Here is a 20,875-nt window from a genome sequence, read left to right on the forward strand (position 1 = left end):
CCGTCGATAGATCCAACAGCAGCAGGAGGGCTGAGTTTCCTTTGTCTTGAAGTTCAACTATTTGAGTCTTTAGGTCAATCAAGGTGGTTTCGGTGGCATGTTGTGGCCTGAAGCCTGATTGACGGAGGCCTAATAGCTTGTTGGATACGAAGGACTTTAGTATTTGGTTGTAGGCACCTTTGTCTAAGATCTTCAACAGGAAAGGGACAGTAGTAATGGGTCTAAAGTTGGTGGGTATGTTAGGTCCGAGAGAGGGTTTCTTTAGGAGTGGTAACACCCACGAGTCCTTCAGGTTGGTAGGTACAGTGCAGGTGTGGAAAGAGGCATTGATAAAGGGAGCAAGGAGCTTTGCTGCGTCCTGGATGACAGTGGCAGGACAAGAGTCTCCCTGACAATTAGACGGTTTAAGGGATGCTATGATTTTAAGTACCTCTTGGTCTGTTACTGGGTTGAATTGAAATCATTGAGTTGAGATGGGAGTTTTAGGGCATTGTTTCTGGGGATTGTCTTGCAGTGGCAAGGAGTTTTTTTATTGGTAATTTTCTTTTGGAGCAGTGTGATTTTGTTGGCCAAAGCATCCTGTATTTTGGTGCACCATGTTTGGTCCTTGACACAGAGATCTGTGGGCAGAGTGAGTGATTCAAGTTCTCGGAGGATGGTGAAGAGTTCTCGGGTGCTAGAACTAGCTTTATCAATTCTTTCATTATAGGAGTTACTTTTTGCCGTAAGGATTTCATTTTTGTATGTGGCAGTAATTTTTAGAAGGGTTTCTTTATTGGTGGCGGATGGGTTATTTTTCCCTATGGCTTCATGTTTTCTTTTATCTTTCCTGAGGTCTTTAGGCTTCGGGGTGAACCAGGGGTTTAGGTGTGCACTTGGTTTGCTTTTGTGCATTTTTAAAGGAGCAATGGAATCTGTGGCATTGTTGAGAGTTTTGTTATACAGATCTACTAGGTCATCTGGGTTAGATGGTAACAATGCGGGTACCTGCAGAGGTTTGAGAAAAGGTCTAAGGTTGTTGATAGTGATATTTTTCTTTTTCTGGCTAGAATGGATGAAGCAGTGACCACTGTCATTGTCAGAGAACTGCAATTTTTGAGGGTAAATGACAGTAAGCAATGGTCTGTCGAAGATAGAGGTTAATGGCCGTTATATTGGTTGGGCAGTTGAGATCTGCTAGTCAATCCAAGGTTCGTCCTTTGTCATGGGTGGGTAAGAGAACTCTCTGGGTGAAGCCTAGCTCTGTCAGAGAGTTGGCTATGAGTAGAGCCGAGTGGTTGGCTGGATCATCAAATCCTAAATTGAAGTCACCCAATAGGAGGGTTGGGAAGAGGGTTTAGTGTTGGTTGAGATGATGTTATTGATATCATCTTCAAACGAGCCTAGGGGCCCTGGTGTTCGGTAGATTAGGTGCATTGTGAGGGTTTGTGACGTGGAGAGTGGTAGTTTTACACATAATAGTTCCAGATGTAGTGGTGACGTGCTGGATAGCTCTGATGTTCAGCGAGGTTTTGGCAATGATGGCAATGCCTCCTCCTCCTCTGGTAGATTCTCTATCAGATCTGAGGACAGTGTAGTTTTCTGGTGTAGCAATAAGGACAGAGGGGCCTGCAGCCGAGTGCAGCCAGGTCTCGGTTATTGCCAGGAAGTCCAATTTCCTATAGAGTATCAGATCAGCAATTTCAGCTGCATGGGCGACAACTGATCTAGCATTGATTAATGTTCCCGTCATATTAGTATTAAGGTCAGAATTGGGGGGGTTATAGGTAGAAAGGGCTTGTGTGATAGTTTAGTGGCAGATTTGTTGTTTTCAGGCGATAGTTTGGAGATGTTAGTCCTAGGATTGTTTGTGGGAGTCGCGGTAGTGGGTAGAGTATGATTTCCCTAATCTAGAGCCGAGTCTATAGTTTCTTTTTTGGGTTGTACATGGGATATTCGAGGTCGATGTGTGGGGTGTTAAATTAGAGCATTTGGGACTGGTGTCCATGGTAGTTACCCTTTTCATGATGTGGTCCATATGGGGTGATGTGGGTAATGCCATGGTGCATTATGCTGTTGGTATTTTGTGTTTTTAGAGGAGGAAGAAAGGGTGTGGGTTTGATATTGTAACATAACTTTAAGGGCGGGATAAATGGTGTTGGTTTGATTATATTGTCTGGATGGTAAAGGGCGGGCATGGTGGTAGTGTTGCAAGAAAGGTATACTAGTGGTCTAGGCATGAGTTGTGCTATTAATGTCATAATGGCTAGGGAGCTAAAGATCCAGGTTGCTAAAAGCAGTCTCGCCCAAGGTAGTGTGGCATTTGGTAGCGGAGCTCATTTTAATAGGCAATGTATATGCGGCAGGATAAGCAGCAAAGATATTATAATGTATTAGGCAGTTTGCAATGAAGAAGGTTTCGACTTCGACATAATGTCCCCATTTGAGCCATAAAAGGGTAGACTGTGCTGTGACTTGTAGTAAAGCAGTATACAATCAGGCAGAATTGTGAGCATATTTAGGCAGGTGATGGGGTAAATACGAGACACAATACTAGACACAGTAATTGAGATGAGTAGCGATGAGGTAACCTAACTAGGCAATTCTAAACATTATAGACCAGACATTAGGTTTGGCAGAGTATGGTATATCTGTATGAGCATTAAACTTAGGGCAGAGCAGGTATAGCATATATCAGACATGGGGAACTGAGTGTTACACTGCAAGGGGTAACTTCGGCACTATGACGGTTACCGGATGGCTGACGAGTGATGGAGTTCTTCGAGCGTGAGGCTAATTGCTTCAAGGTGCTAGTCTGTCAGATGAGGATCAGGCACAACAATGTCGATAATGCAGGGTAATGAGGCGACAAGGTCGTGAGCATGCCGTATGCTAGTAGCTAGGCAAATAAAGAGTTGAAGTAACGGCGTGGTGTAGCTAGCACGCTTAAGCACTCATGCATATCAGATGATCCACTGAAAGATGACTTGGTCTAGACATGGCAAAGTACAGCATTACAGCAGATCAGGCAGGGGTGGGTAGGGCCGTGGACAGCTAGATGTCAGTAAAGTCGCTAACCCGTAGAGCATGACGCCGTTCGGCCATTACGGCGCGGACAGGAGTCGCCCTTATGAGGTGGCCCTTAGGGATGGTGGACCGCCAGCTCTCGCCTTCTGCTATCAGCAGGGCAGCAGCCAATCCGCAGCAGGATCGGTTGCTTAGCAGCATGTATACAAATCATGGACAGCCATTTTGCGGCTAGTAGTCATCCTCAAACCGACGGCCAAACGGAACGGACCAACCAGACCTTGGAGCAATATCTAAGGTGTATGTTGCAACAAACTGAGGAATCCTGGGAGGACGTACCTTGGTTGACCGAATATGCCTACAACAATACCATCCACACTAGCATTGGACAGACGGCATTCTACACGGTGCATGGCAGACACCCTTGAACGTCTGTTATTGAGTCAATTGACGAATTGGAGATGCTAGCAGTGACAACCTTACATAAAACCATCACCTGGATTCTTAAAGAAGCAGCTGAACATCAGAAAAAGTTTGCAGACCGACACTGAAGAGAGGCCCCATATTATCAGGTTGGAGATGAGGTTTGGTTAGCATCCAAAAACATTCTCTTGAAAGGACCACGAGCCTTCCGTCCCAGGTACCTGGGACCTTATCCTATCAAAGCCGTGATAAACCCTGCTGCCATGAAATTGGAGCTACCACCTAATATGCAAATCCATCCGGTATTCCATGTTTCACTCCTGAAACCAATTAAACCCGGTACTCGGATTGAAGCGCCACCCGAACCTGAACTCATAGGAGAACCCGGAATACAAGGTCAAGGCTATTCTGGATTCCAAGATAGTGCAATCAAAATGGTACTACCTTATAGACTGGAAGGGCTATGGACCTCAAGACCGTACCTGGGAACCCAGTGAATTCATCCATGCTCCACGGCAGATCAGACAATTCCATCGCGACAATCACACCAAGCCAGGACCAGGAAGAACACCCGTAAGAGGGTCCTTGAGGGGGAGTGCTGGCATGGCCACTGGCCCAGAAACAGACCCCGGACCATCAGAGGACAAGGGCAAGGGGTAACATAACTTTTGATTGTCCCTTTGGGACAATACAGCATAAAGGACCCAGCTGGGCTCAGTCCTGGCACCTTTGGCGCCAGGCTCTTGAAAAATTATGAACTGACACACTTGGTTTGGTGCAAAGTGCTTTATTGTACATGCAGGAATCTCCACGTGCATTCGTTCGGGCGTGGCTACTGGGGGATGCTCGATTGCACGTGCAGCATCCTTAGGAGTTGCAGGGTGGGGGCTGGTGAGCCAAGGCTAATGGGTGTGGCCAGAGCTAGACTATATAAGCCCGCCCAGCCTTCATGCAAGCGCTTCGCATTATTCTGCACTGATAGCAGCGTAACACTCACCGCTGCTGGAGTGCATCTTACCTTTGTGTTCCAGTTACCAACCTCAGCATCTTACCTTTGTTCCCAGCCTCAACACTTACCTTGGAACCTGCTTTCGCCTGCACGCATCATTGGGGACTCTGGCATTCATCAGTCATCTCCAGACCTCTGGAAGGCAGCACTCAAACCCCGACATCGTGGTAATGCAGGCAATCCTGCGAGAGAAAAGATAGACAAGGTTAGAACTCACAAAGACATTGCATTTAAGGTCGCGCTTTTGACAAATCTTCGCGCTCAACCTTAAACCAATAGTCACCTGCTGTTGGAGCATCGTCGGCTCGATTCTCTTCCATTTTGGCCTCGCTTCATGCACCGCAACTACTGCAGGGCCACAACTTCACCTGTGGCGAGAAATCAGAAGGAAGACATTAAAAGACACAGACAATAATCCGGAATCGACATCACAATATTTGAAGCCTTAAGACACTTCCCATCAGGAGTGGCATAGCTACAGCTGGACTGGGCTGCCCTTACAATTGGCCAATGAAGGAACTTGGTCCATCAAGAGCACCCCTGAAGTGAGAAGCAGGACAGAGAGCTCAGCATCGTTAAAGGTGAGCTTATATCGGTCGGCGCATGCTCACCACACTTTGGGAAGAAGGGTTCGAGAGGGAGTACAGTTGCATAGCAGCATTCTGACGATCTCATATCCACGCAGGAGCAGTGTCACCAATCGCTGCAGCCCACAGCACATGTGCAGGGGAAGAAGCCTGACAAGCATGACCCATTTCCAGGGAGGGCTGCAACCGTGCCCCAACGTCCCCGCAGAGACCAGGTGAGCGTAACAAATACCCTCCACACTGACTGTTGGTTGTCTCCATGACCATCAGTCTGGCTTTAGAGAATCCAGAGGCATGGAAACTGCTCTTAACACCTGTGAAGACCTGCTCTCAAATCTTGACTCCCTCTGTCCTCATTCTTCTTGACCTCTCGTCTGCTTTCGATACGGTAAACCACAACATCCTGATCACTCGTCTCTGTGATGCCCTGGGCATCACAGATCAGGGCCTGGCATGACTCCTGTTAGGCAAAGTTTATATGCAGTACCGTCTGGGAACACTACAAACAACTACTACAGGTACAGGAAACCAAACCTTTGGTTTAAGCTTGTACTACATAGTTTTGGTAGCGTGTTGAGCAGCCAAGCTTAAGAGGGGTCAGTGTGAGCTGTAGTGGAGGTACACACAGATTTACAGTTAAAAGTATTCAAATAAACTCTTACACTCAAGGTGTCTTGAATACACAATTATAAATTTATCAGTCAGAATAAGCCTTCTTCAGAAGGGAGCAATATAATAGCAACACTCAAATACACTTCATGAAATACACACTCTTTATATCTCTAAATCAGTAGATACCCTTTTGGGATGGCCCACGGACACTACCTACACCCTCGGACTTCATTTGCTAGGGTGCTGGGGACATTAATATATCACTTGCATTTAGAATTATATAGTAATTGTTAGGCAGAATTGCATGCAGTTCCCTCTGGGACCACCACACACAATTAGGACTACAGGTATAAGCAAGACCAACCTTTGGTATAAGTCTGTACCACACAGTTTTTGGTAGCAAGCTGAGCAGCAGCAAGGACCTCATAGATCCGTTTCTTCCAGAAAATTATGACCCCTACCCACGTCAAAGGCTGTAACCTTGACTGGGTGGTCAACCACAATTGTGACTCCACCATCCCCTCTGTCTACCCATGGACAGACCATAATTTTATACAATTCACCGTCCCCACAGCCCCAAGTACTAAAACTACCACACGAGCACCTGCTACTCTAGTGAGAAGCGCTAAAAAGCTAACTGCGGATAACCTCCAACCCTATCTTGACCTCCCGTGCCTAGCACCTCCTTTTTCGCAAGACCCAAACATCTTAGCTGATATATTTAAGGACACCCTTACTCACGCAGTCAACACCATAGCCCCACTAGAAGACAAAAAGGAAAGTCATTCCACTCAAACTCTTGGTTCACAGAAGAACTCCAAATCTTATGTAATAACAAACGCTAGGCGCTCAAAAATTGGCAGGCTAACCCCTGTGACGCCGCCAAAGAACATTTTAAAACAACTGCCAAAAAGTACTAAGATGCCATTTTCAGTGCCAAATCCGAAGCATATAATCGTCGAAAATCCAACGCCAACTCTCAGTCCAAAGAACTCTTTACCATCTTTAATGAACTCACAGTTCCTCCTATCTGCACTGACGAGATCGTTAAAGATGAAGCATGGTGCACAAGCATACAACCTGCTATGCTAAAAAAATAGACCTCTTACAAAACAAAATCCTAGACCATTATAAAACCCTACCGAACCAGAACCAGCTAATACAGACCTTGCCTAACCACAAAACAATCAACTTCCCTAAATTTGCATTTAAAGACATTGCAGAAGCCAAAGCATCCTCAAACACCTTAAACCGTTGCAGTGTAAGGGTGATGTATGCCCTCCTAAGATCATTAAGGAGTGTGCCGAGCCCCTTGCCCCTCTCCTGACCGCCTTCATCAACTCCTCATTTAAAACCGGCATTGTCCCTGACAGCCTTACAGAGACTTGGGTGTGTCCCCTCTAAAAGAAGCCAACACTAGATCCCTCCCAGCCTAATAACTACCGGCCCATAACAACCGTCCCATTTCTTCTCAAAATATTAGACAAGGCCGCTCACAGCCAGATCCAACTCTACCTAGAAACCAACTCCACCCTAGGAAAAAGACAGTCTGGATTTCGCAAAGGGGACACAACCGAAACCGCCCTGCTAGAACTAAAAAATCAAATCACTCAAATCCTAGACAATGGCAAGCCAGCCCTCCTCCTCCTCCTCCTAGAGCTCTCAGCAGCGTTTGATCTTGTGGATCACAAACCCCTTACCGCACACCTCACGCATGCAGTGCACTTTTCCAACCAAGCAGCTCCCTGGGCCACCTCCTTCTTAGAAGGCAGAGCAATTAAAGTCTTCTCAAACATAGCAAATGCAGCCCCCACCATGATTCATTGTGGTGTCCCACAGGGATCCTGTACTGCCCCAAGTCTATAAAATCTCTTCACAAAGCACCTTTTTGATAAACGTGATGCACATGGGATCGCATACACAAACTATGCTGATGAAACCCAAGTGCTCCTTCCTCTAAAAGCCTCATATCACCAAGACGCTACAGCCCTACGACAAATCTACTCCACCATCCAAGCACGGATGGCCACAAATGGCTTATGCCTCAACGGGGACAAGACAGATTCTTATTCTTGGCCAAAAGTCCACTCTAGCTAAGCTAAACTCTCTCTATTCCAACTTCAACTTTGACAATTGCATCATCCCAGTCCTCTCCTCTGTCAAGACTTTAGGGGTCCACATTGATGCTACACTGTCAATGAACAAGCAAGTCAGCGCTATTGTGTCTGCCTCCGGCCTAAGCACCAAACTCATTCACGCCATAAAACCCTTCCTAACAAAGGACAACTGTCTCTCAAAGCCAGAGCCACCATATGGGCCAAGCTCGACTATTGCAATGCGCTCCTAGCTGGCACCTCCATAAAAAACATAAACCGACTCCAAATTACCCAACGTAACTCACTGAGAGCAGCCTTAAGCATTCCAAAAAGAGACCACATTTCACAAGCAAGAAAGACTGCTCACTGGCTCCCAGTCAAAGACTGCATCACATTCAAAATTCTCACGACCACACACAAATGCAAACGCACCGTCCTACCTTTCAGACACACTATCCAGATCTATCTCAACCAGGCCTACTAGAACATGCTACACCAACCAACTCACCGTACCGCGCATCAACAGGGCCAAAGCAGGACAGATAGGCTTCCCATATTTAGCCCCGAAGCTCTGGAATGCTCTCCCGACTGCTCTCGGAGAAGAAACCTCTCTCCCTGCCATTCGAAAAAAGCTGAAAACTCCCTCTTTAACTAACCACTTTCCCACCCCTTTTCAGCTTCTACCCTATCTGTGCCTTGTAAATTGTTCCATACAAATTGTACAATAAGTATGCCTGTCTGTGTTTATGTAACTAAGCTCTGATCACTCACTGTAACAAGTGCCATGATGCCTTCGGGCTGTTGCGTGCTCTACAAATATGAAAACGTTAGTCTTTGGTTAACTACTGTTTCCAAGAGCAGTAAAGTGAAATTGACTTTAATTTATATTGTAACTTTCTAGACCAAGCAAACACTATCTTACCATAGGGCGCTGGAGAGGTTAGTAATAGTAGCCCCTTTGTCTAGCTTCCCATGTAAACATTTTTATTTTAGCCTTTACACAATTAATGGCTGGTGGCAATGGTTACTGTTTACTACCGTGTTGTGTTTTTACCGCGGGCTGTGGTCGCAGTAACAATAACGAACCCATGGGCGCCATTTTTGTCAAAATGGCACCGGTCGTCTTTTTTCGCCATTTCTTGTTGTTTTGGTACTTCTTGAGATTTACTCTACACGCCAAACCAGCTTTGGTCCCTTTTGTTAGTTTTTTCTTTGGCGGGCTTCACGAGTGAAACCCGCCTCTAGCTCCAGAGTTTCTGGTGGGGGCAGGAAGTGAGGGAGGTGCCCGAAACTCCCTGTGCTTTGTCTCCTAGGAGACAAGAATGCACTCCTAGGTGATTGGCCGGCTGGCTGTCCACCAAGGACAGCCACCCTGCTGGGTGACTGACAGCTAGGCTGGAATGAATGGGAGCGAGCTGCATAAAAGGCGAGGCTTTTGGCTTATGAGGCAGAGTCGACCAGTGGATGAAGGAATCCGAAGAAGAACTTTAAGAGGACGCCTGCTGCAACTCCTGGACCGTTGGTTTGCCCGGTGTAGCCCTGCTGCTGTGCTGAAACTTCAAATTCGTATTGACAGAGAAGCCCTGCAAAGACCACTGCTCCCCTTGAGTTGGTGGGACAAATCAACTCCAAAGCCACCGGGACATCCTTCTCAGAGCTGATTTAATTTCCATTGCAGTTGCTGCTGGAACCGAATAACCAGGGAGAGGAACACCAGTTTTTGTTGTTGCTTTGAAGTTGGCTAAAAGCTCCAGGAAGATCCTCCAGACTCCCAGGAAGCAGGACTGACTGAGTGAGTCTGAGCCCCTCAACAGAGTGCGGGACCCCAGAAGCAAGGAAAGTCCATCTCGAGAGCCAGAAACCATGGTGTTGCTGTTTGTGGTAGTCGCGAGAAGCTGAAACACTGAAGTACCACTTGTTTGAAAATTTGCCGGTTGCGGTCGTTGACCGTCCCGTTGTGGTGCAGAAGTCCCCAGAAGTCCTCCCTCTTGTCCCCACGACAGAGGCCCAGGAACAACATGATCTACAGAGCTGCACAGGAACAGAGGTCATCAGCTGCATCTTTTCTTTAAACATAAAGGTACTGTAAAGTCTGAGAGAACTTACCTCTCACTGTAGATTTGCTTACTCTTCTACTTCACAAGTCCCCCGGCTTGTGCCCCTATATTTGATTCTTCTTTTTTGCCACAGACTTCTAAAAACATTGCTTTTACTCACTTTCAAGAAGTGCTTCAGTCCACATAGACTTTTGCCCATTTATCTTGGCTCAGCCGAGGTCCCTGAATGACTCTTCTGTTGCACCTATCCTTCCAGGAAGGGGTTACTTACTCTTTATTGGGGGGGTCGAAAAGTATTTGCCTGCTTAAAGAATATTTGATCTCTTGTTTGTTCTAATAACCCCTTTTCTTTGACCCTCGCAAAGCCTACTCTGAATGTACAGTAATGAATATTTTTGATGTTTGTTAATCTGCTTAGAATCACATGCTATGCATAGTGCGACATCCAGTGGTCACTGCGGAGTATTGCATTTTGTTTTTCGTAGTCGAAAAGGGGACGTCGACGAGGCGTGTCTGTAACACTATCCCTATAGTGATGTGCATTGTACCCACAATCCCTCACGCGTCGAGGTCCCTCAGATTGTTTTTTTCCGCCCAGATATTGGTCCCCTTAACGCAGAGCTCCTTCGAGAGAAATTGCAAAACATTTACTCGACCCTTTGGTTGTTATTTATTATACATTACATTAGATCCCTCCTTCGACGGCAAAGCTGTTTCACTGCCGAGTAAGAACTTTGACGGCGGTGACTAAGACGGAGGAGATCCTTCGGTGCTGCTGAACACGTGGCCTGGCCTCGCCGGCTTAAGACAGTAGGGAGAATGCGGGTCTTGGGACATTTCTTCTACTTCTAAGAATGCCTTTCTCTTTCACCCCCCTTTCCTTCGGGGTCGTTATCACTCTTAATTGTATCCTCAGCTATGGAGAGGACTCGGTTTAGATTTTGCCCACCCTGTAAGGGCAAATTCACATGGAAAGATGAGCACAAGCGGTGTAACCGTTGCTTACCCATCGACCACAACGAGGAAGGCTGTGCGGCCTGTAAACTTCTACGCCCAAAAACTTTAAAGGACCGCAGGGTCAAGAGGTGGGCAGCCTATGCTATGTCTAGAGCTGATTCCTCACCCGCCGCCGCTGAGTGTGACGAGTACAGTGATAACCCGACCTCTGTTTCGGAAGTTGTAGACCTCTCTAAGGAGCGTACCCGCTCCTCAGCGTCTGTCCCCGGCCCCGACAAGTTCGGCTCACGCCCTACTTATGGGGATGAACACCCCTGCGACACTGACAAACACAGAAAACATAAACACACAACCCACGGCACTTCTTAGTCGAAGAGGAAGAAAGCCCTAGCACCAACAGAGACGCTGGGCCCACCGGCGTCCTCCACCGACCGTAAGGGTCGCAAGCCCTCGCTGCCACCGCAGACGTGACTAGCGACTGGGCTACCTGCAGACAAGGGCGCTACCACCAAAACGCCAGGCGACGCGCCTCGTAAGAGTGCGACCGTTGGCGAAAGAGACTCGCCACCGCCCAGCACGATGCCAGATGAACCCTCGACGGAGAAATTAATAGTCGAGAGCTTGGCTCGTATAGTTTCCACTGACAGCCAGAGACGGACGGCGAGTGATATGCTGAGGGCCGCTCACAAGGCCAGAGAGACGCAGAGAATGCCGGAAGGGAGGCAGGAACCGCTCCCGCCGTCGAAGGAAGGCCCAAGCCTATGAGAAGGTTTCTCAGAAGGCAAAGGGACTTTATCCTCGACGTTATGGGACAGATCTAGACGGCTACAGGCAGAGGAGCCTCCTTTTTCACCTCCAGACCGTTCTGGGTTACCACATTGGACATTTGAGAGATTCCAATCATGTATGGACAAGCTGGATAGATTTATGTCCACTCCTGAACACAAAACACCCAAGAGGCCAAGGGAGGTACTTCATGAGGACCCCAGGGCTAAATATCCTAGACTAGTTGACCCCCCTCAAATGGAGACTAATACTTATGACCTCACTGAAGAAGACTCACACTTCCAAGAGGATGAGGAGTTCTTAAATATTGGAGACCAACGGAACCTCGAAGAAGGTTTTGAGGAAAACCCTGACATAGGTGGGGGGGCTTCGAAGACTACCCAGATGAAGGTGGCTCACAGCCTTGGCAGTCCACAACAGAGTCTACAGACCCTGTGATCCTGAACCTTTCCTCTTCTCAGACCACACCGGTCAGGAACCCGTCACCTATAGATGACCAACCCACTTTGAACGCGCTACTACGGAAAGCAGCAGCGCACTTTGAAATTGAGACTGGGGAAATTACTCCGATATTGATTTTGTAGAAAAAATAATTAAGGAAAAACCTCCGACTAGCCAGACCATTCCCCTCCTCGCCTCAGTTAAGAGACAAATCATCCTGTCTACACCGGTGTTGGTTAGAGGGGTCAACCCGAGAATTGAAAAACTGTTTACTCCCTCTCCTTCGGACCCATTATACAAGGGTCACTCAATACCAGATTCCTTGGTGGTAACCACCACAAGGAAAAGGGCAGGGGTTCCGCTATCAACTAGCGAAGCACCCCCGGACAAGGAAGGAAAGAAACTCTACGCCCTGGGTAAGAGAATTACAGCCTCGGCAGCTTTTTCCACCAGAATTGCCAATAATACCTTACTGGCAAGTTATGCTGATGCCCAATGGGGAAAGTTACGGCAAGACCTCAAAGTCCCCGAGCCCTTAAGAACTTGATTAACCACTGTAACAGAAGGAACTCTGGTTAACCAGAGCATCATAAATAACACACTTGATGCTGCAGGAACGGCTGACCGTTCTTTAGTCCAGGGGATACTTCTGAAGCGTCATGTCTGGCTACGCAACTCGGGTTTTAAGCCAGAAACCCAGGCGTCACTCATTAATAAACCAATAGAGGGTTCTAACCTCTTTGGGAAAGCGGTAGATGATGCGCTGGAGATCGCAAAGAAGGATTTCGACGCCCTAAAGACTTTAGACCAAATCTCAAGGCCTCCCAATAAGCGAGGATTTGGCAACAAACGATTTTTTCGAGGCCAACGTCAACAACAGCAACAGCAGCAGTACACTGTAGGCAACTGGTCCTCTACTCGGGAACCAGTGGGCAATACACTCAAAGAGGACAACACCGTGGCAAGGGTAGAGGTCGGGGCCCCACTCCCAGAGGATCCCCGGCTACCAAAACCAAATGACCCAAAGGTTCGGGTCCCCTCCCATGCATCGCCGGTCGGGGGCCGGCTAACATCTTTCCTACTAGCATGGGAGGGAATAACATCAGACCGCTCGGTATTGTCCACTACAGCCCGCGGTTACTGCATAGAATTCAGTCGGTCCCCCAAGTAGACCCCCAAGGGGGTGACGCTTATCACCGGAGCACCTCGCCATCCTTCTTCAAGAAGTGGAACTGCTGCCACTAAAAGGAGCAATAGAGGTCGTGCCTCTATCACAGGTAACGGAAGGTATTTATTCAGTGTACTTCCTTGTACCCAAAAAAGGATTTAACCATGCGCCCTGTACTAGATCTGCGCCCAACGAACACATTTGTCAAACCTCAAATGTTTTGCATGGTGACCTTACAGGAAGTAATCCCCCTGCTTTCACAGGGAGATTACATGACAACACTGGAAATGAAAGATGCATACTTTCATATTTTAATGTTGCCAGCACACAGAAAATACCTCAGGTTCATGATAGAGGGCAAACACTACCAGTTCAGAATGCTACCCTTCGGCATAGTGTCAGCGCCGAGGGTATTCACGAAAGTACTGGCAGTGGCAGCTGCCCACCTGCACAGGTTGTCCATCCCAGTATACCCTTACCTCGGCGATTGGCTCATAACGGGGGATTCTTACGAGACATGCTTCTCAAATACCCAAAAGACTGTAGACCTTCTGTTCCAACTGGGTTTCTCCATCAACAAGAAGTCCAGCCTAGACCCCAGCCAGATCAAACAATTTCTAGGGGCTCAAATTCGAACAAAGGACGGCCTCATCTTCCCCTCCAACGAGAGGGTCCAAAATATGCTGTTTCAGATCCCTCAATATGTGGCCAGTCGAGAGGTGACGGTACGCAAAGCAATGCGTTTGCTAGGAATGATGGTGTCCTGTATATATTTGGTACCTCACGCGTGCCTGCGCATGCGCCCATTGCAAGAGTGGCTCAACAGCCAGTTGTGTCAGGCCAGCGGACAATGGGACGATCTAGTGGTGGTCTTGCAGGCCTTGGTTCTCTCGCTACGGTGGTGGTCGAAGGAAAACCTTGTAATAGGGAAACCATTCGCCACCCTCGCAGTGGAAGCCACTCTAACCACAGACGCATCCCTCACAGGATGGGGGGGGTGGCTCACCTATCCCATCAGACTGCACATGGAGTTTGGATTCCGAGTGTAGCGTCCAAACACATAAACTTGCTGGAACTGCTAGCGGTCTTCAAAGCACTGAAGACTTTCCAGGCAGGGGAAGACAGTGATGGTCTTCACAGACAGCACCACAGCCATGTACTACCTGAACAAGCAAGGGGGCACGCACTCTCCAGGACTGTCCAAGCTGTCCCAGAACATCTGGAAGTGGGCTCTCAAACACATGTTCCTGTTGTCACAACATGTACCAGGGGAAATCAATCTGCTAGCAGACGAACTCAGCAGAGACTTCCCTCTGCCCGCAGAGTACGAATGGCGGTTAAGAGAAGACATTGTCTTCGTTTTCACATAATGGGGATCTGTTTGCAACTCTGGAGAACACCCGATGCCTAGATTACGCCTCCAGGTACCCTCAGAACCGATCCAAGGGGAACGGTCTCTGGATAACATGGTCAGGGAAATTTGTTTACGCTTCGCCCCCCCCCCCCACCCTCTTCCACACAGCTCCCACCCGCGCCTGACTCCCCTTCTCAACAAAATAGTGCACAAGATGAACCAGGAACCAGTCACCATGATACTAGTGGCCCCTATGTGGGGCCGACAGCCATGGTTCGCTCACCTGATGGAGATGTCTCTATCTCCACCGGTGAAATTACCCTGCCCGTACAACATGCTGTCACAGGACAGGGGCAAGAGGATACACCCATGCCCACAGACCATGAACTTAGCAGCCTGGCTCCTGAGGTCATAGAATTTGGACATTTACAGCTCCCTCAAAGATGCATGGATATTCTTAGGGAGGCTAGAAAACCTGACTCTCGTTACTGCTATTCTAGCAAGTGGAAGAGATTCGTCATCTGGTGTAGAAATAAAAGCATCAACCCCGTTGACTGCTCTCCCACTCAAATTGTTCTTTACCTGACTCACTTATTAGACTCAGGATTGGTCTTTAATTCTATTAAAGTCCACCTAGCTGCACTTTCTGCATACACCACTTCTCAACACAGTGTCATGGTGGAAAGTCCCAGTTATTAAAGCCTTCATGGAGGGAGTAAAGAGGATACACCCTCCTATAGCTAACCCAGCTCCCGGATGGGACCTAAATGTGGTACTTACCAGGCTTATGGGCTCACCCTTTGAACCCATGCACAAAGCATCCCTTAAGAACCTCACTCTTAAAACTACTTACTTAATAGCCATCACCTCCATTAGGAGAGTGAGTGAACTACAAGCGCTCTCTATACTAGACCCCTTTGTAACAGTTCACAAGGATAAGGTGGTTCTACGCACACATCCTATGTTTGCACCAAAATGTGTTTCTAAATTCCATGTCAACCAGTCAATAGAGCTACCAACGTTCTTTCAGAACCCTTCAAATTTAGGAGAAAAAGAGCCTGCATACACTAGATGTGCGCAGAGCCGCCATGTTTTATATGGAAAGAACTAGACCTCTGAGAAAGACTTATCAATTCTTTGTCTCGGTGGCAGCAGGAAGAGAAGGAGATGCAGTTTCAAAATCCACTATATCTAGATGGATTGTCCAATGCATCACTCTGTTACTCTTGCTAAGAGAGAACTACCCTTCAAGCCAAGAGCACATTCTACTCGTGGCACTGGGGCTTCCATAGCAGTCATTGCAAATGTACCTCTTGAGTCCATTTGCAAAGCGGCAACCTGGAGTTCTGTACACACCTTTACAAAACACTACTGTCTAGATGTCCACTCTAGATCTGATTCCCAGGTGGGACAAGCAGTATTAAGACATATTTTTTCTACTGTTCCTTCTCGCAACCCACCTCCAACTCCGGGTACTGCTCGCTAGTCTATGCACAGCATGTGATTCTAAGCAGATTAACAAACATCAGAAGACAATGCATTACTTACCGTAAAAGCATTTCTGATGGTTGTATCTGCTTAGATTCACATGCGCCCTCCCTTCCTCCCCGTTCGGATGGAAGGAACATAGACATCCTTTATCTCTCCCTCTTCTGTACTCACTCACGTCTAATAGGCTCCCTCAGGGCAGAAAAAATACAAACAGAGGGACCTCGACGCTTGAAGGATTGTGGGTACAATGCACGTCACTATAGGGGCACGTCACTATAGGATAGTGTTACAGACACGCCTTGTTGACGTCCCTTTTTCGACTACGAAAAACAAAATGGAATACTCCGCAGTGACCACTGGATGACGGACTATGCACAGCATGTGAATCTAAGCAGATACAACCATCAGAAACGCTTTTACGGTAAGTAATGCATTGTCATGTCCACAGTGTCCTAGTCCTGGGGGTGTAGGAACTGTCCGTTTGCCATCGCCAGTGGGTCTTTACTGATTCTGAGAAACCCAAGAGTGTGTATTTGAGTGTTGCTTTTATATTGTTCCTTCTGAAGAAGGCATGTTTAAATGACTGGTAAATAAATTAATCACTGTTTTATCAAGAAACCTTGAGTATCAGTGTTTGTTAGAATACTTGCCACTGTGAATCTCTGTAACTCCACTACTGCTCACATTGACCCCTCTTGAGATAAGCCTGGCTGCTAGGCCACACTACCAACCTGTGTAGCTCAGACTTATACCAAATTTTGGCTCCCTATTGCCAGGAGGCTTAGGTTGTTGTAGTGCACCCAAAGGGAACTACCCGAAATCTTTCCCTAACAATGATAGTGAAATAAATATAGAAAATAAATAGTATAAATAGAAGTGCAGCCTGCTGGTGGCAAGAGCAGACATAAGGTGTCAAGTGCAAGTATGCTCTGTAGGGAAGAACAGTCCCTGTGTGCAAGGGTTGCCGGGGGGGGGGGGGCAGTGCAGGTGTGCAACTGGCAGGGGGTCGGGCGGGGTGCTTGGGCCCGAGATCAGAGGGTAGCCAGGTAAACAAGTGCAATTTCAGATTAAAACAGGAGATCAGCAGGGTAGAGGAGGAGAGAAAGCAAAAGCACTGGGGAAGGTCTTGAGGTGCTTCTCGGACCCAGAGGTGGTTCTCCAGTTTGAGAGGCAGGGAGGCTGCTCCTGAGGGAAGCCCCAGCAGAAGAAAGAGATCTACCACCAACTCTCTGCTTGGAGAAGTGACTAGCCCTGAGAGAGTTGGAGGCGGATGAGCAAAGAGCTTGAGAAGGAAGATATTTAGGAAGAGAGTTGAACATATTGAGGTTCCAGGCCCCAGAAGGCCTTGTGGACAATGCAGAGGGTTTTTAACTTAATCCTTGCCGCCACTGGAAGCCAGTGCAGAGATTTCAGTCCTGGAGAGATGCGATCCCTGGGATTGAGGCCAAGAACAAATCTTGCAGTCCTGTTTTGGATGAGTTGCAGAGAGTGGAGAGTTGGAGGCAGGCAGATTTAGAAAGAGACTGTTGCAGTAGTCCAGCCTAGAGAGAACCAGAGCCCTGGAGACGGTGAGCTTCTGGGGGAAGGAGAGGAAAGGAAGAATACCTCTAGTAGTTAGTGTGACTTCTTAGAGACGTCAGAGATGTGAGGAGAGAAGGAAAGTGTGGAGTCGAAGATGACCCTGTGGTTTTTAGCCTTACAGGTGGGTGCAGGAATAGGGCCAAGACAGGCCGGCCAGAGAGTGACAGGAAAGGAGGGAGCAGGTGTGCCGATGAGGAGAATCCTGGTCTTACTGGCATTAAGGCAGAGATCATTGGCGGCACACCACTCCTGGATGGCTGACAGAGATGAGAGAAGGAGAAGAGGTGGCTGATCCTGTTGTATATGTTGGAGCTGCATTTTTTATATGGAAAAGGATTTTATCGGAATGGGAACATTTGCAAATAGTTAATGACAGAAAATGCACTGAAGTTTAAGTTGAGATTTATCAGTACTGGATGAATTAGATGAGGACTGTATCGAAAGTCCTAGGTACAGCTTCACGAATAACAGAAATGAACAACTAATATATAGCAGATATATTTCAATAGAAATAAAGGTATATTTTTTACTGTTGACCATGCCAACTGGATCTAGGAGAAACAGTCTTAAATATATGAGAATACGCAAATGTGTTATTATTAACCGGTTTAGGGAATAAGAGCCTTTTATTGTGTATTAGGAGGGTTTTCTCTCATTCACGTGTTATTAGCTAGTGGTGTTTTTATGTTTTTATGTTAATGATTTTAATTAGGAAATTATGTGTTGGTTGTCCTTTCTTTTGTTAATGGTTACAATTTTTTTAGATTGTTAAATCATTTAATTGTGTAATACTTTTAAGCTTTTTGATTGTTTTTGAGAAGTGTTTAAGGTTTTAATTAACCAAATACACTATAAATAATGTTTTTTAAAGTATTGCAAAGGTGCCTGTTTCTAAAATGTATCTTTCATTTTTCTTGTTTTTTTTTTTTTTGAGGCTTTTAGCTATTCTGAAATCTACCCTCTATCACTGTTTAATTACCAGGTGTGCATTCTTTTAATACTATACTCAGAGGGTCATATTTGATGTGTCTGTTGGCCTATGGGAATTCTTTCCTGCTGGTTAAATTGTTTCCTTTTTCCTCCTTTCCCTTGCCTATATGTGTTGTTTGCTAAACCATGGACTTACCATATATAATGGGGGTAGGGCAATGTACTCAATTGTCCAAACCCACAGGAGATTTTACTTGCTTTTCTTGGTTCTATGATTCCCTCCTCACCCTTCTGCCCTATTTTATGTTGGGTTCCTTCCTGTGATAGTGGCAGTGGGGCGACGGGTAATTTTAGAAATTAACTTTTTTTTATAGTATACTATGTCTATTAATTTTGGATATTATGTGTTAAGTATGTATTTGGGCTGTTAGATTTCTATATCTGTAACATAATTAAAGTATATATTTTTCTGTATATTGGGGTACTGTATTTTCTATGGATGTGTGTGTGGACAAATTGTACCTTTTGTGTCAGCCTTCTACGCATACCTGAGGGTTAAGCCTTGATGCTTTGACCAAGTTACTTACCTCAAAGTGAGGTTTGTCTTCCATTTCTTGTCAGGTGTTCGCCTCCGTGAAGGTCAGTGGTGGTAGTCCATCAAAACAGGTTGTGCACAAACTTCCTTAACTGGAAGCTTCGGCACAGAGGGTCCTTCTCAGCATAGCATGAGCATCCCAGTGCTTGGTCCGTGCTGCTTAAGTTGAAAAATGTTTTTATGTATGCTTCTCAAAAGCTGTCATTTTTTATAATGTTTTAATTTTTTTTGGCAGATCGGCTTTGTGAATAGTTTGCAATTTTCTAACGCTGGTGACTTCCTTGTTGTGGGTGCTGGGCAAGAACACAGGTAATTCATGTTCAATCATATTATTTCTTGCAAGAAGACAGCTGGTTTTAGTTTGAGACAATTCAAAGCATGTAATTATGTCTGCTAAATTAGATGTCTGTAGAAGTACATGTCTTTTTCAAATTCTGGGAGTGGGACATGAGTGAAACCCAACCTGCTCCCTGATTGCGCCACTGCTGCTGTTTGAATAGTGCAGATCCTTACCATTGGTGGGCTTGGACTTGCTTCCATGCTGGGTTTTGGATAAAAGGAGTGTAGAGGAGCAGATGGGCACATCATACGTAGCTCTCGCCCCATCACCTCCATCATATTGGAACAGCAGGAGAAGAGCCCTGTCTGGGATAACAGGTATTATCCTACTACCACATTGAGTGTATGAGAGACGATATGCACTCACTGTATCAAATGTGCCCTCGCACTGAAAGGGTGGAAGGATGTCTGCATCCACCATCGGACATCGAAGAGCAACAAGTGAAATCTGAGGAGGGTAGAGTGACGTCATGAAGGAAAGACACAGACACACTGAAACAATATGCAAATACTTATAGAATGAAGTTGTAACTGGCGTAACAAGAGAAACATGTAATCGAATACAAAAATCATATATGCTAAAGAAATTAGTGAGTAGAGATGAAGCGAATGTATACATGCAGAAACGCAAGGTAGATGAGATATAGAGCTTGCTGCAGAAGAAAATATAACTTGACTGAAGCAGCCATGAGAAAAAGCTGGACGCCGGACTCGTGTTAAAAAAACCAATCGAGCTACCTTAGAGACCAGGGTTGCAGAGTCAGAAGAAAAAAGCTTTGAGTGTGGAATACAGAAGAGTTTATTGGCCTGGATGAAGGATGCCACATCAAGAAATAATTGCGAGGCCCGAAGGGTCTCAAGAGGATAAGCTATATACTCAAGACATTTTTCTCTTTGATTAAGCAAAGAAGAATCCAAGATGCAAAAAGCTTCTTTGAGGAAGAGAAACCAAGTCTCCAGAGGTCAAGAGAAGTAATGACACACAGCTTAATTGAATCAAATAGCAGTAAATAAAAGGTTGGAATGGACAAAATCGTGGTCTCCTCACACGAGTTTCAGAAATCGAAAACAAGGGCTATTAATTAAGCTTTAGACGAAGATAATGGTGTACCTACACTCCCTTGAAAGTCCCAGAATAGAGAACAGACTGCACAGCCAACTATAAAGAAGCCTTGGCTTAGGGCCTGATCGATGAGAGATGGACTAATTGGGCAAGTGGGTAGTAGTCCGACGTTGCTCTCTGCACCAGAGTTTCGTTTTGCTTAAGTGCTGCTAACGAGCCGAAAGTCCAAGGTTAGGAGAGAATTCCAACAAATCTGAGGGTCTATGTAGCAACATGCTATACAATGTTGCATAGGCCATTCCGCTGCCGTTATTCTGCTATAATCTCTATCATACGTATTTAGAAATGGTTCAAGGTGTGCCTACTAGATAAGGGGCATC

General features: G+C 46.4%; 1 protein-coding gene across 2 annotated transcripts in view; it reads left to right on the forward strand.

Annotated features, from left to right (window-relative positions):
• The window catches only part of RRP9 (ribosomal RNA processing 9, U3 small nucleolar RNA binding protein), a 679,329-nt gene that overhangs the window by 566,018 nt on the left and 92,436 nt on the right, over window positions 1-20,875 (forward strand). For both annotated transcript variants that reach the window (XM_069644031.1, XM_069644030.1), the window contains exon 14: window positions 19,329-19,402. In XM_069644031.1, the coding sequence (XP_069500132.1) occupies window positions 19,329-19,402 (74 nt within the window). The remainder of the gene's footprint in view (window positions 1-19,328; window positions 19,403-20,875) is intronic.

Source organism: Ambystoma mexicanum, chromosome 2p (genome assembly GCF_040938575.1).
Source record: "Ambystoma mexicanum isolate Mex_15411 chromosome 2p, UKY_AmexF1_1, whole genome shotgun sequence".
NCBI classification, from domain to species: domain Eukaryota; kingdom Metazoa; phylum Chordata; class Amphibia; order Caudata; family Ambystomatidae; genus Ambystoma; species Ambystoma mexicanum.